The sequence below is a fragment of the Mustela lutreola genome, chromosome 8, assembly GCF_030435805.1.
Source record: "Mustela lutreola isolate mMusLut2 chromosome 8, mMusLut2.pri, whole genome shotgun sequence".
Classification (NCBI taxonomy): Eukaryota; Metazoa; Chordata; class Mammalia; order Carnivora; family Mustelidae; genus Mustela; species Mustela lutreola.
This window is the reverse complement of record NC_081297.1, coordinates 5,568,613-5,584,876: the sequence shown is the minus strand read 5'-3', so window position 1 is coordinate 5,584,876 and position 16,264 is coordinate 5,568,613. Positions and strand designations below refer to the sequence as shown.

Genomic DNA, 16,264 nt, shown 5'->3' with positions numbered 1-16,264 from the left:
CTGGAAAAATATTTCCAATCAGATGGCAAGATTCTTTCCAGTACAAGCTATAATCAGTTTTATAGTTATGCTATTTTTTCCCAATTCAATAACAAGTACCTATTTATTTTGAATACCCATGGAAAAAAAGAACTCAATAAACAAGTTGTGCCCAGGAACCATGTAAGATCGTGCCAACTTTTAAAAATCTTGGAAAGACATACAGTCATCTTTCACAGGGGTCAGACTCCAAATGTAATAGCTATTTTAAATCCTTGTGGGAAAAAAACTTTGATTTCATAAAACGTTAAAATTGTAAGTGGCCTTTCCAGAAGATACTAAGCAGAGTTCATTTCAAGAGGTATTAAAGGGTGATATAAGAAAGGACAGTCCTTCATCTTTTCCATAATTTTTGTCCAGTCCTTTTTTCATATATTTAAACAATTACAACATTTCAGGCAGAAAATAAACTAATACATGTAGAAACTAGCTTGGTGTATTAAATTGTGTTTCCTATTAACCCCATTGTGACTGTTCCTTAGCCTAACATCCATACTTCTTTTCCTGTCATTTGGTGTGTTTTTAAACAATGTAATGATTTTATTTTAATGTAAATGATTTTACACTAACTACTTTTAGTCTAACAAAACAATTACAATGGTAAAGAGAAAAATTATGTTAATTTATTCTTAAGCCAAATCATGTTTTCAATTATGATTTGTGTCACTGCCCTCCTCTGTCATGGCAAATAATTAAAAATAGCAGAAAGGTAGCTCAATGAACATTTTCAGGAAATGTACTGACAACATAAAGGAGATAATTCTTCCAATGAAAAAGGAAGAAAATGTAAAGATACTGCCTTATAATAAGGTAGATATTTAGGGGTTTCCAAAAGAACAACCAAAATGATTTAGCAAAGGAATCGTTTTAAAAAGCAAGCGAAAGGGGCACCAGGCTCAGTCAGTTAAGCATCTGCCTTTGGCTCAGGTCATGATCCCAGGGTCCTGGGATGCAGCCCCGAGCTGAGCTCCCTGCTCATCAGAGAGCCTGCTTCTTTCTCCCTCACCTCCACCCCCACTATCCCACGTTGTGCTCTCTTGCTATCTCTCTCTCAAATAAATAAATGAAATCTTAGCAAAAAACAAAACAAAACAAAAACAAAAAACCAAGCAAAATAGAAGGACTAAAGATAGCAATATAGCAGATGAGGTTACTGACATCAGCAAGAAGACTTGAGGCACAGGACACCTAAAATATACACGGTATAATTGAAAACTGTGTGTGATACCTCCAGATTTATAAGGAGAATTAGTTCCTATGTGGTAAAACAAGAAAATAGAGTAGTGCTGAAATGTGCTGCTAGACTAAGGAAGCCGGTCCCACACACCAGCAGTGCAACTCAAATTAATGCCTGGTCCTAATCACAAACTACTATCCATACCTCACAAACAGCTAAAATTTAAAATTTTAATCTGTAAATGCCAAGGGTACCATGAATGTAGAAATAAGGATGTAAACTATTCTCTGTAGTGAACATTTGTTGATATTCAGGGCACTCAACTACTCAGGTTATCAGTTTCTTTGCAAATTAGGCAAAAAACAATGACAAATGTTACTGAAGCCATTCATTCATTTGGGTAAAACATCCAATGTAGTGGACTGTTTTGACTACTTAGCATCTTTGCTATTAAGAAATTGTGTCTTCTCCCACATTATAAAGGTTCTGTAGGAGCCCAAACTCATGTAGACTATTATCCCTTATCCTACTAGGGTTTTTTCAACTTTGTTATTTGTGAGCCCCAAATAGCAGATACATCTTGCAACATCTCTAAGTCTAGAACGCAGCTGAGCATCTATAATGTATGCTGTAAGCCAGCATACACACAGAAAATGTGGAATATTCATTTCATATAATGGAATATTATTTAGCAATAAAAAGGAATGAAATATTCATGCAAGCCATAATATGGATGAACTGCAAGATTATATATTGTGATTGCATTTACACGAGATGTCCAGAAATACAAATATATACAGATGGAAAGCAGGTTAAGTGGCTGCCTAGGAATGGGGGTAGAAGTGGGGACTGACTGCATACAAACTTGTAATATTTTTGGTGATGAAATGTTCTTTCAGTGGATTGTGGTAATAGTTGCACAACTGTATAAATTTACTAATACTCACTGAACTGCACACTTAAAATGGGTAAATGTTATCATATGCAAATTGCATCTCAATAAAACTGTTAACAAGTTGTCATTTGATGTGGGAACAAATAACCTTAGGAACTAATGTGGGTATCATTTTATTTTTAGCAACTACATAAATATTAATAATATGACAATCTTGAGTTATCAAGAACTGGATTAATTATTTGTTTAAATGCCCTAATTTGGTTTAAAATACGTTTTGAAAAATAGCCTATCCAAAAAGTTACATTCCCTTACAGGGAACAGGAATCCTTAGATCTGAGTTTATACTACAGCTAGCCTGGCTTAAGACTGGGCCTTTAACCCTGGTTATTATTCTACAAATTCATCAATTTTATTAGAAAAACAAAATTTACAGAGTTCACTACTGGTAGATCATAGGCGCGGTATTATCTTTTTAAAAAAATTTTAAAATTTTATTTATTTGAGAGAGAGGGCGAGAGAGAGAGAGTGCATGCGTGCACACGATAGTGGGGGGAGGGGGTGGTGGAGACAAACAGGCTTCGGGATGAGTGCAGAGACTGGCAGGGTAGCATGGGCAGAGTGTAGGGGTGGTGGTGGTAGTGGCTTGATCTCAGGATCCCGAGTCATAAACTCAGCAGAAATCAAGGGTCAGTGGCTTAACTGACTGAGCCACCCAGATGCCTCACAGTATTATCTTTCTACTATGGAGAGCATTATTTCAAATCTGTTAAAAGGAGTATGTTATAAAATCCTTAAAGGATCAGTATAGATTCAGACTCCTGTTATTCAAGCAGTGTATAATATTCAGTGGATCCTCCTAAGGTCCCAAAGGGCAGAAACATTATTATTTAAATGTCATTTACATCTAACAACTTAGTATTTGCATAGAAAAGCTCCTTAAATGTGGTTACATGAATGATGGTAATTGTTTTGCTGGTTAATGCTACTAATACATCCCTTTAGAGACATTCTGTGGAGGAAACATGGCAAACAGAACATTAAATTAGGAGTTAGGAAATACAGGACAAACATCTCCTAGTATCTAGCTGTGAAATTTCAGAGCTTCACACTCTCCTCTATAAAAGAAGTTGTGCTAAATTCTAAGACCCTCTCGGTATTAAAATGAACAAGACAATGTTTCTTAGAGTTAATAACAGCAGCAAGAAATTTAGGGAATGGCTGTTTCGTTCCAGGCACCATTCTAAGCATTTAGATGTTTATATGAGTTCTATGCATTGACTTATAATCCTTACAGCAACTCTACAAGGCAAGTACTTATAAATGAGGTATAATGAAGAGGCTGGCAGCACGCATCAATGAAACTGGTCAAGGCCTCAAAGATGTCAATAGCAGTATCAGGATTTATATCCCGTCAGTCTGGTCTAGCACTATGCTGTTAAAAAGTATACTACATCACATCTACAAGAGCTGTCAAGAGAGCTAATTGCTAATATTCTTTGATAGACAGTATATATGTGATAATTCTAGTGTTTCCTGCAAAAAATACAAATAATGATACCTAATATTCATGGAGCATTTGCTATGTCTAGGTACTGTTCTAACCCTTTATATAAATTATGTTGGGTAATTTTTACAACCTTATGAGATAGATACTGTAAGGTAAGATTTAAAGAGATTAAGTCTCAAGAACCAGACAGAGTCTGAGCCCAGGAAGCCTGACTGTAAAGCCTCAGATCTTTAAATACTAGTATTTTATTGGGTTGTGGGTCTTAGTCTAAAAGAATGTACATTCCCAGAGAAAACAATCAGGTGACTCAAAACTGGGGCCAGAAGAGCCTCAGCATCAGGAAAACGAGGCGAGGAAAGCAGGCGTCTTGAGCTCGGAACCCCACGGCGGGGCCTAGGGCTGTCAGTAGACAAGGTCCCTTCCTGCTACTCCAGAACAAAAGGGAGGGATAGAAGGGGAGAGCAGACTTGAGAAATCTGCTACAGAACCTATACAGAAGCTTGCACTCTGCTGGATTCTAGCTATTTCTACTCTTTCTCCCCCCTAATTATCTCTCTCCCCTGCCACAGCCTATATCAGTCAGCAGTCACCACACATATGATATATTCCAACCCAAAATCAACATTAAGCAGAGGCAAACCAGGTATATAATCCTATATTTAACTTGGTACAGACTTAAAAACAGTAAGTCCTCTATCTCTCCCGGATCTGTACATCCTAGCTGTTTCTATTGCGTAGTTTATTCTCTGATCTAGCCCATTTCTTGTTAGGCCAGGAATAATTATTAGTAATGCGTATAGGTGGAAGTGAGCTCCAGACCTATGCGTCAGGCTGATTAAAGGGTGGGCATGCATGCGTACATATGCACGTGCATACACACACACACAAACACACACACACACACACACTCTGTACTGACTAGTTTCACTTTAAACTCCTGACTGTAAATTTCAGGTAGGTCTTCACTTTAGCCCAGCAATGCTATTACTTGTCACTTTTCTCACTTCCTCTCCACCTTGTCACTTCTTCTCCTACTCTTGGAAGTAATTATTTCAAACCTTTCTCTCTTTACTCTTCCAATATGCCCTCCTCAACCCTACCTCACTTTCAGCTTATGACTTTGCATCTTATAATATTATATCCCCCACATTTACATTGTTCAATCTACCGATACACCCTAAACAACGTCTTCTCTTTTTGTTATAATGTATAAGCTGTATTAACTAAGACCAAACCTTCCATTTATACACTGGGTTATATATTCTCTTTACTACTCTAAAAGAAGCCAAAGACAAAACACGGTAACTTCAAAAAATACCGAATAATGAGTTATGAAATGTAAACAGACATTCCAACAATTTAAAAATTGCTAGAGGAAGATCCTTCCTGAATAAGGGCACATAGTCAGTGTAATAAAGTCTTAAGGAAAAGCAATTGTGTGGTCAATGGATTTGTGAACAGAATTAGCTGTTCATTTTCAGAGACTATCTTTACGTGAGTGAACTATTAACAAACTATGATTATTTGGACTTAGGTATTTTGCAGGCATTTACTCTATAATGAAGTATTGCTGTCAATGATAAAAATTTGTGCTTTCAAATGAAAATTAGAATTTTTGAAAACAGTATCCATCATTGTGAGTATGACATCTCAACACTTAAAAGCTTTTCAAGTGAGACTGGTGATTATATAAATGACTGTGATTTATTGATAACATGTAACAGTATGTATCAACCTTTGGAAGAGCTACATAACTCAGTACACCAATACTTTCTAAATGACAAATACATAGTGTCACAAAATCATGGTAAGTAGAGCAGGCCTATTAAAAAATTTAAAAGATAGTGGATTTTAATGTAACAGAGAATGAAGAGTTCATTCCAACATTTCAGATTCCAAACTGCAGCCAAACTTTAAGAAACCACCACTTGCCAAGTTTTGGTATATTATCAAAGAATATCCACAATTGTCTGAGAAGACTATTAAAGAGCTCATGCACTTTGAACTAAAAATCTGTGTCAGGGTAGATTTTCTGCATAAACTCATACACTTCATTCTCTATAAACTTCATTTTTATATGCTGCAAGAAGCAAATGTAAGAATCCTGTTATCTTTTGTTAAGTTAGATACTAGAAATCTGCAAAACTTATAAAAACTCCAGACTTCTCACCAATTTGTTTTTAAAAATCTTTGTTTTAAAAAATATGTTGATTTTGCAAATATGTTGTTAGTGGGTCTGACTGCTAAAAGAAATTTAAGAAATTAATCATTTTAAATAAATATAATCCACATCAACACAAGCTCTTTGGTGTCCTCAGCAATTTTAAAAAGGGTACAGAAGTTGTGACAATGCAAAAACAAGAACTGTTGCCCTAGAAAAAGCCTGTACAGGTCCAGAAAGAAAATGTACACCAAAATATACCTTATACAATATACCAGATAAACTCCCTATGAATTATGGAAAAAGACTTAAAACTATTATAGTTAATAAATTTCACTGCATAAAAATATCATAACATATTTAATTTCCTTCCATTTTTTCCTAACCTTTTTACTATAAAAATGTGTTGTAATATATTGTCTTGCACATACACCCATATATACCTGTACCATTATTTTCCTAAGATATAAATTCTTATACATACAGCGCTCAGCTTAAATATATGCACTATTAAAATTTTGTTTTATCTGCCAAATTTCTTCTACATTCATCTAATGGGAGTACCAGAGGAGAGAAAGGAACAGAAACTGTATTTGAAGAATTTATTTCTCAAATTTACAGAAAAACAATAACTACACATCCAGAAAGCTCAGTGAACTCTAAGTAAGATAAACTCAAGAGGATCCAAACACATACCACAGTAAAAATGGTCAAATGTAGGAGACAATTTTAAAAGGAGCAAGAGAAAAATGACTTGCTACTTAAAGGTAATTCCAAGAAGATTAATGGCTGACTTATCAGCAGAAACTACAAAAACCAGAAAGCAGTGAGATGCCATAGTCAAAGGGCTCAAAGAAAAAAAACTATCAACAAAGAATCTTATATCCAACAAAACTATCTTTCAAATATGAAGGTGAACTAAAGACATTATCAGATACAAAAACTGAGAAAATCTGCTGTTTGTAGACCTGACTCATATATTAAAGGAAGTATTCAGGCTAAAAGCAAGGAAGCCTACATGGTAATCTGAATCTACCCAAAAAAATAAAGAGCACTAATAAAATCAGTTTAAATGAGAAAAAAAATTCATAAAGAAATTAAAATGCCATAAAGTAGAAAACATTCACTTAATGCAAAAGAAAGCAATAAAGGACGAACAGAGAAACCAAGGTTACATATAAAACAAAAAGTAAAAGAGCAGGCATAAATCAAACTATATCAATAGTTAACATTAAATGTTGAGAGGAGTAAATCACCCAATCAAAAAATAGACTGTTAACTTGGATCTTAAAAAAAGAAACATAGGGGCACCTGGGTGCTCAGTGGGTTAAAGCCTCTACCTTAGGCTCAGGTCATGATCCCAGGGTCCTGGGATGAGCCCCACATCCGCATCCGGCTCTCTGCTCAGCAAGGAGCACGCTTCCTCCTCTCTCTCTGCCTGCCTCTCTGCCTACTTGTGATCTCTGCCTGTCAAATAAATAAATAAAATCTTAAAAAAAAAAAAAAAAAAGAAACATAATCCAACTATGTATCATTGACCTTTGAACAACGTGGGGTTAAGAGGATGTCATGACCCCTCATCTATGAGATCAAAAATCCATGTTTAATTTTCATTCCTGCAAAATTTAATTACTAAAAGCCTGTGTTGACCACAAATAAGCCTAAACTATAACATAAACAGTAGATCAGCACATATTTTGTATGTTGCATGTGTTCTATACTGCATTCTTACTATAAAGCAAGCTAGAGAAAATGTTATTAAGAAAATCATAAGGAAAAGAAAATATATTTACAGTACTGTAAAACATCCATGTATTAGGGAGACCCATGCAGCTCAAACCCATGTTGTTCAAGGGTCAACTGTGCCACCTATAGGAGACATACTTCAGCTTCAAAGATACAAATAGCTTGAAAGTAAAAAGAAAAAGATATCATGCAAGGAGCAAACCACAAGAAAGCTAGACTGGCTAGATTAGTATCAAACGAACTAGACTTTAAAACAAAAAACAGTTGCCAGAGATAAGGGGGGCAATTTTATAATAATAAAAGGCTCAGCCCATCAGGGAAGAATAGTAATTACAAATATATGTGTATCTAATAACAAAATAAAATACAGGAAGCAAAAACTGACAGAAATGAAGGGAAAAACAGACAATTCAACAATAATAGTTTCAATACCTCATCTTCAATAATGGTAGAATAACTAGAAGATCAACAAGGAAATACAAAACTTGAACAACCCTATAAACCATTTAGATCTAGCAGCTACCTATAGACTACATCCAAAAGAATATACATTCTTTTCAAATCCATATGAAGCATTCTCCTTGAGAGACTATATTCTATGGCACAGAATAAAATTTAGTATATTTAAGGGGATATAAATTTAATATATTTAAAAGGATATAAATACAAAATATGTTCTCAACCACAGTTGAATGAAATTGGAAATCAACAACAGGAAGAAAATTGGGTAAGTAATAAATATGTGGAAGTTAAACAAAGCACTCCTAAACAATCAATGGGGCGAAGAAGAAAGCAAAGGGAAATCACAAAATAATTTGAGATGAGTGATAATGAAGACACAAAATATCAAAACTTGTAGGATACAACTAAAGCAGTGCTTGAGGGGAAATTTATAGCTATAAATAACTATATTAAGAAAAAGATTTCAAATAAATACTTTTCCATTTAAGACAATGGGTAAAGAAGGGAAACTTAACCTAATGCAAGCAAAAGGACAGAAATAATAAAGGTTAAAGCAGAAATTATTGAAAGAGAGAATAAAAGAACAGTAGAGAAAAATCAATGAAACCAAAAGCTGGTCCTCTGGAAAGATCAACAAAATGGACAAATGTCTAGGCAGATAGGACCCAAATTACTAGAAACAGAAATAAAAGAGGTGGCATTACCACTTACCTTACAAAACTAAAAAGGATTATAAAGAATACTATGAATAATTATATACCAACAATATTAACTTAGATGAAATGAGCAAATTTCTAAAAGACACAAACTACTGAAACTGATTTAAGAAGTACATTTTTAATAAGGGAAGAGACTAAACTAGCAATCAAAAAACTATCCACAAAGAGAGGTGCCTGGGTGGCTCAGTGGGTTCAAGCCTCTGCCTTCGGCTCAGGTCATCATCTCAGGGTCCTGGGATCGAGCCCCATATTGGGCTCTCTGCTCAGCAGGGAGCCTGCTTCCTCCTCTCTCTCTGCCTGCCTCTCTGCGTACTTGTCATCTCTGTCTGTCAAATAAATAAATAAATTAAAAAAAAAAAACAACTATCCACAAAGAAAAGCCCAGGTCTAGATGACTTTATCCCTGACTCCTACCTAACACTTACAGAACTAATACCAAGGGGCGCCTGGGTGGCTCAGATGGTTAGGCGTCTGCCTTGGGCTCAGATCATGGTCCGGGGGTCCTAGGATCCAGTCCTCCAGGTCGGGCTCCCTGGCAGGGAGCCTGCTTCTTCCTCTCCCTTGACTGCTCCCCCTGCTTGTGTTCTCTTGTTCTCTCTGTAAATAAAATCTTTAAAGAAAAAAAAAAAAAAAAAACATCTAAAACCAGTTCTTCATTAAGTCTTCCAAAGACTCATGAGACCAGTATTACCCTGATACCAAAACCAGAGAGATACTGGAAAAATCTTACAGACCAATCTCTTGTGAATGTAGATGGAAAAAATCCTAAATAAAATATGAACAAACTGAATCTAACAGTATAAAAGTTATACACCATGACTAGGTAGGACTTCTATCAGGAAGGCAAAGTTGTTATAACACCTAAAAATTAATGTAATTAATTAGTTTTTTCAGTAAATTTTGAAAAGACCAAAATTGGGGTTGGGGGAAGAGAGGCATTTGACAAACTCCCACATACTCTCAAGATAAAATCACTCAAAAAACTAGGACCAGAAAGGAACTTCTCAGTCTGATAAAGGCATCTATAAACCCCCACAGCTAACATCATAGTAAAGGTGAAAGACTGGATGCTTTAGCCCTAAAATCAGAAACTAAGGATTTCCAGTCTTGAGGACTCTATTCAACAGTGTACTGGAGGTTCTAGTGAGGGCAATTACGGAAGATAAAGAATTAAGGTATCCAGGTGGGAAAAGAAAAAATACAACTATTTTTACTCATTGATGACATAATGTTGTATGTAGAAAATTTTCAAAGAATTCACCAAAAAGCCCCCATCACTTATTAGAATAAATGAATTCAGCAACAGGGCTGGATACAAAAATCAATTGTAATTTTATACACTTGAAATTATGAAATTATAAATGAAGTTAAGAATTAAATTCCATTTGTAATAGGACCTGAAAGAAAAAAAAGTTTAGGAGTAAATTGAACAAATAGTACAAAAGTTATACTCTGAAAACTACAAAATACTGCTGAAAGAATTAAAGAGCTAAATTGTTGGAAAAACATTCCTTGTTCATAGACTGGAACACTTAACATTGCTAAGATGACAATATCCCCCACAACTGATTCAGTGTAATTCCAATCAGAATCCCAGCTGACTTTTGTAAAAATTGACAGGCTGATACTAAAATTCACATGGAGGGGCGCCTGGGTGGCTCAGTGGGTTAAAGCCTCTGCCTTCCGCTCAGGTCATGATCCCAGGGTCCTGGGATTAACCCTGCATCATGCTCTCCTAGGCAGGGAGCCTGCTTCCCATTCTCTCTCTGCCTGTCTCTCCACCTACTTGTGACTTCTCTCTGTCAAATAAGTAAATAAAATCTTAAATAAAATAAAATAAAATTGACATGGAGTTGCTAGAATCCCAAAATAGCCAAAACAATCATGAAAAAAAGAAAAAAGCTGGACTTGTATGTCTGGATATCAAAGCTTACTACAAAGGAATGATAATCAATAAGGTGTGGTGCTGGCATAAGGATATACATACAGATCAAGAGAATAAAATTAAAAGTCCAAAAATAAACTAAGATACCTATGGGCAACTGGTTTTTGACAACGTGCCAAGCCCATTTGATGGGGGAAAGAGCAGGTTTTCCAACAAATGGTGCTGGAATGACTGGATAGGCACAAGAAAAAGAAACAGTACCTCCATACTTCACATCATATCTAAAAATTAGCTCACATGGATCAAAGATCTAAATAAAAGAGCTTAAACTGGAAAATCTAGGGGTAAGCCTTCACAACCTTGAATTTAGCAAAGGATTCTTAGATGTGACACCAGAAGAAAAAGCAACAAATGTAAATAAATTGTACTTCACTGAAATCAAAAACTTTTATTCTTCAAGGGACAACATCAGGAAACTAAAAAGACAACCCAGGGAATAAGAGAAAATATTTGCAAATCGTATATCTGATAAAGGACTTGAGGACACATAACCCAATTTAAAAAAACGGGCAAAGGATGGCCCACCAAAAATGGCCACAGGATTCCATTCATATGAAATATCCAGGACACAGCCATACAGAGACAGAAAGATAAAGGAGGAGGGAGGGGTATTAGGGAGGGGATAACTGAAAGGCATGGATGGGGTTTCTTTTCAAGATTAAAAAAATTTTTTTTTCTTTTTATTAACATGTATTATTTGTCTTGGGGGTACAGGTCTGTGAAAAAAAAAAAAAGGTTTAAAATTAACTGTGGTGATGGCTGCACATACCTGAACACATAGAAATACACAGTACCTTTTAATGGGTAAAATTGTATGTATGTGAACGCTGTTAAAAAAAGTCAATCATACTTTCATTTTTCTTCTGTTGTTTTTCAAATTAGTGTACAGTGAGTTTACCTACAAAAAGTTTTATATTTAACTGATTTACTAGTCTTTCTCCTTGTGATTTCTGGATTTGATATCAGCTTAGTTATTTCTTGCTCCATTATCAATTGATATCACCCTGTCATATTTTATGTTTTCTAGAAAATAGAATATGGATCAATTACTTTCCTTTATGGTTTGTCTCCAAGTTCTTCTCACTTCATTTCTATCCTCATGCTGCCTGTGTTACCACCTTTTCCTCAGCAGACCTCATTTCCACCCTCACACACAAAAAATGGGAGCCTCAAATTCCTTCTCACAACCTCCCCCATTCCCCAAAACTTACCAAGTATACCATCCATAGCTCTTAGTCAGGCTAAATTCTCTCTCCACACTTAATTTGAATTCCATCCTTTTCTGCCTTCTTGCTTAATCACCCCTTCTCTCTGGTCTCTTCAACGTCTCCATCTACCTATCTCCCAAGGGTACCAAGTTTATCCCTTAAAGAGTCTGCCCCACAAAACTCTGTTGTCTCCCTCCATTATTTGCCTTCCTTTTGCAGGGAAACTTCTCGAAGTACAATGCACACTCAATATTTGTTTTCCAAGATCACTGCCAGCTCTCAGTTTCAAACACGCATCATTTTTCATCCAGGATACTGCAGACTGACTTCCCACCAAAGTCAATGTCTATATTCGGGATTTTTAATTTGGTATCCATAATTGGACTGCAAGGGACCACAAATCTGATATTTTATGTACATCAGCACTTTTTTTGGGAATCGTTTTTATAAGACTTAAAGAGTGTAATGACCTCAAATGTTACCTATTTTTCTCAAGGAAGGCAGAATGACTTTATAAAATGCAAATATGATCATGTCATTGGCTTGTCTTTCAGTATTTCCCCATCACCTTGAAGATAAAACCCAAACTCTCAAGGCATGCAGATCTTGAAGATCACCTTGAAGATAAAACCCAAATTCTCATGGCATTCCAGATGTGGCTCTTATCTCTTTAGCATAATCTTGCATCACTATCCCTAAGTCCTCCACCTACACAATTAGCATCCAGTCACAGCCTACCAGGTATGCTACTTCAAACTCACACTCACAGCCTTTTAGCATGCTTCTCCCCCATATGAAATCACCCATTCACACCTCTCCGAACTGGTCCTCCAAGACTCACGGATTTCAACAGGAAATTATTTTCTGTTCTTTTCTTAAGTGTCCCTTTTATTTGCATCTATGGCATCCTGTGTATATCTCTACAGTAACTTTTATCACAATTATAATTATTAACTTATTATAATTATTAATTTATCTTTCTTTAAAGTAAGGATATCCATCTTCTACTTCTCGTGTCTTACATATTTCCTGAGTAAATCATACCTCACTCTCTTCTTAAACCCTGCAAACATTCTAAATTCAATATTTTAACTAGTCTATGATTGCCAGATTTAACGGTCTTTTTATTCCTTACCTAACTTAGACTTTGTAGTCCTTATCAGTAACATTTGACATAGTCTATCATATCCTCTTTTTTGGAATATTCTCCTCATTTGCCCTCCTAGATTCTGTTATTTGGTTCTTTTCTTACCTCACCAGCTGCTCCCTGAGTATCCTCTTTACTCTGACCTTTAAATGTTGGGAGTGCCTCAGCAGTTAGTCCTCAAACTCTTCTTTATTTTATACTCACTATCTATGATTTCAGGTCTGTTTGCTCACAACTCTCAAATTTGTATCCGGTTACACAGGTGGGTTTGCTTTATGAAATTTAACAAGCTAAACACTAATGATCTTTGTACCCTTTCATTCAAGTTTTATAGTTCAATAAGAGGTTAAAAGAAGAGAAAAAAGCAAAAAAGAGAGTAATGACTAGAATAATGTATAGAATTGTTGAATCACCATATTGTACACCTGAAACTAATAACTCCATGTTGATGACACTTCGATATAAGAAAAAAGAAAAAGGAAAAAAATGGTGATGAATTCTTTAATACGAGCCTCATAACCTACCCCAAAGCAAACTTTTCTCATAGTCTTCCTTTTCCGAGAAGAGTAAAACCCATTGTTCTAGGGCTCAGGCCAAAAACCTCAAGAGAGCTCCTTCCACTTTTTCCTTTAATTCCAGTTAATCCATCTGCAAACTCTGTCAGCTGTGTCTTCAAACACATCCCAAATATGAGTATTTTCCACATGTCCCACTGTGATACGATGTCTCAGTGCAGCGCCCTCCCTAGCTGGTGTCTGCTTAGAGCAGTCGCGGTCCTTGTAAATACACATCACATCATGTCCTCTCGCTTCCCAACCCACTAATTCAAATTTCAAGTCCTTTCAGTGGTCTCCCAGGTCCCACCTGATCTGGTCCCAGCCATCTCTCTGACCTCGTCCTCTGCCCTTCTTCCCTTTGTCTCACGCACTCGGTCACCCTGGCTTCGTTGCAGTTCCTTAAACATAGCACATGGCATTGTACTTCAAGGCTTTTGCACGTGCTGCCCCTGTCTCCAAATAGTCCATGGCTTAGTTCCTTAGTTTATTCAGATCTCAAATGTCATCATCATCAGAGAGGCCTTTCCTTTATTTAGCTCTTTAAAAAAAAACCAATGCTACCCTTTCCTTACGTCTACGCAGGCCTTAATTCTCTTCACAGCAGGCCACCTGACATTTAATGTATTTGATTATTGTCTTTCTCCCCCGGTCAGAATTTAAGCTTCCTGAGAGCAGGGACCTCACCTGTGTTCTTCACCAGAACCGCCAGCATCGAGGACCCTGGAGGTGCCCCACTGTATTACGGAGGGAACGTGGAATGCATTTAGGGCGCCTGTTTGCTATTTCTGAAACTCTGCTTTCCCCAGCCGGTCTTTCCTTCCGCTCTTTCACTACCTCTTAAACAGAGGCTGCGATCAGTACCAAGATTTTACAGAGTACACTAAGACAAGGAGTCCTTTAAACTTCAAAATAATAAAAAAATCAGTTTCTAATGGGGGAAAAAAAAAACCCAAAAAACCCAAACCCTAGATTTCTGCCGAGCAGCTTAACAATGGGTTTATAAATGCGTTCCTGATTAAAGGAAGCCGTCGTGGCTCCCAAGAAGGGCCCCGGACAGGACCCGCAGGTAGGGCTGGACGATGAATCGCGCAGGGGACTACGTGAGATGGGCCTCGGGGACTTCCGAAGTGACGGGCGTCGGCGGAATTCTCACGGACAGCCGCGGGCGGCCGCCGTTAACCAGCGCCGAGCGCTCTCCGTGCAGGGACTCGGCGCGCCGGGGACGTGCATCCTCGGACCCAGCTGCACTGCGGACGGGGCACTGCCGTCGTGTCACGCGAGCGACGACAGGGCCGGCGGCCTCCAGCAGCGCGACGGGGAGCGCGGCTCCGAGCAGCTCCGAGCACTCGCTCCCAGCGCCCCGTGCGGACACGCGCGCCCCGTGCGGACACGCGCGCCCCGTGCGGACACGCGCGCCCCGTGCGGACACGCGCGCCCCGTGCGGACACGCGCGCCCCGTGCGGACACGCGCGCCCCGTGCGGACACGCGCGCCCCGTGCGGACACGCGCGCCCCGTGCGGACACGCGCGCCCCGTGCGGACACGCGCGCCCCGTGCGGACACGCGCGCCCCGTGCGGACACGCGCGCCCCGTGCGGACACGCGCGCCCCGTGCGGACACGCGCGCCCCGTGCGGAACGCGCCGGCGAGGAGGAGCTCAGCGGCCCCCTCCGGCCGCTCGTCGCCGGGACGCTGGCCGCGGCTGGACTCGGACACAGGAACTGCGGCATCCGCACCGCATCCCGCGCGAACGCTCGCTCCCGGGCTCCACGTCGTGCCCCCGCGGAGACCGCGGCTCGGCTCGGCCCGGCGCCCGCAGGCTCCAGGGCAGGCTCAGGCTCGGGGCGTGCACGGAGGACGCGCCCCGCCGAGCCCCGGCCCAGCAGCGGAGGGAGAACCCGCCCACCACCTCCGCGGTCCGCGCCCCCGACTGAGGCCGGGAGGAGGAGGAGGATGTGGAGGAGCAAGAGGGTGAGCAGCCCGCGTCCCCGCCGGAGGAACCGGAGAGCGAGGAGGTGAGTGAGGAGCGCCCCCGCCGAGGACGGTCCGCAGGAGGAGGAGGAGGAGGGCGGTGGGCAGCTCGCCCCCCCCGCGTCCCTCCCCTCTCTCCCCTCTCCCTCCTTCCCACTCCGGCCTCGGAGCGGATGCCCGGGTCCCCCGTCGCTGCCGCCCCGCGCGCTTACCGGCCGTCCGGCTCAGGCCTGGGGGTGTCGGCCGAAGGTTCCCCGCCGCCGCCCGCGTTGAGCCCGGAGGCCCGGCGGCTTCGCCGCCGCGGCCGGGGCTGCTTCTGGGCCGCCAGCTCGGGCTCCATGGCGCGGACGGGGGGGGCCTGGGGGTGGGGCGGTGGCCGGGTGCCCGGCAGACCCGCTGGGACGGGCACCGCGCCCGACCACTTCGGCCCGGAGAGCAGATCCTGTCAGGAGGGCGCCGCCACCGCCGCCGCCATCTTCCGGGGTTTGAAAATGGCGGCCGTGCGGCGGCCAGCCAATCGGGAGACAGCGGGCGGTTGCTGGGAGACGGGAGGTCCCGCCCCGCGGGCGCGGGCGCGGACGCCGGAGAGCAGTACAGTGGGCGGCCTCGGGTTCCTCCCTCCCGGCTCACCGATTGGGACTCACGCCACAGGCCAGGGCGAACGGCAGCCCGAGGCCGGCCCTACTACGCGGGGGTGGGCGGCGGGAGAGATCGGACGTGATGACCCGA

At 40.5% G+C, this 16,264-nt stretch overlaps 1 protein-coding gene across 1 annotated transcript in view; it reads right to left on the bottom strand.

Moving 5' to 3' along the window:
- The window catches only part of NET1 (neuroepithelial cell transforming 1), a 59,517-nt gene extending 43,507 nt beyond the window's left edge, over positions 1–16,010 (bottom strand). The window contains exon 1 of the mRNA XM_059183701.1: positions 15,748–16,010. Coding sequence (XP_059039684.1) covers positions 15,748–15,875 — 128 coding nt within the window. The 5' untranslated portion in view covers positions 15,876–16,010. The remainder of the gene's footprint in view (positions 1–15,747) is intronic.
- Between the last annotated feature and the right edge of the window lie 254 nt (positions 16,011–16,264).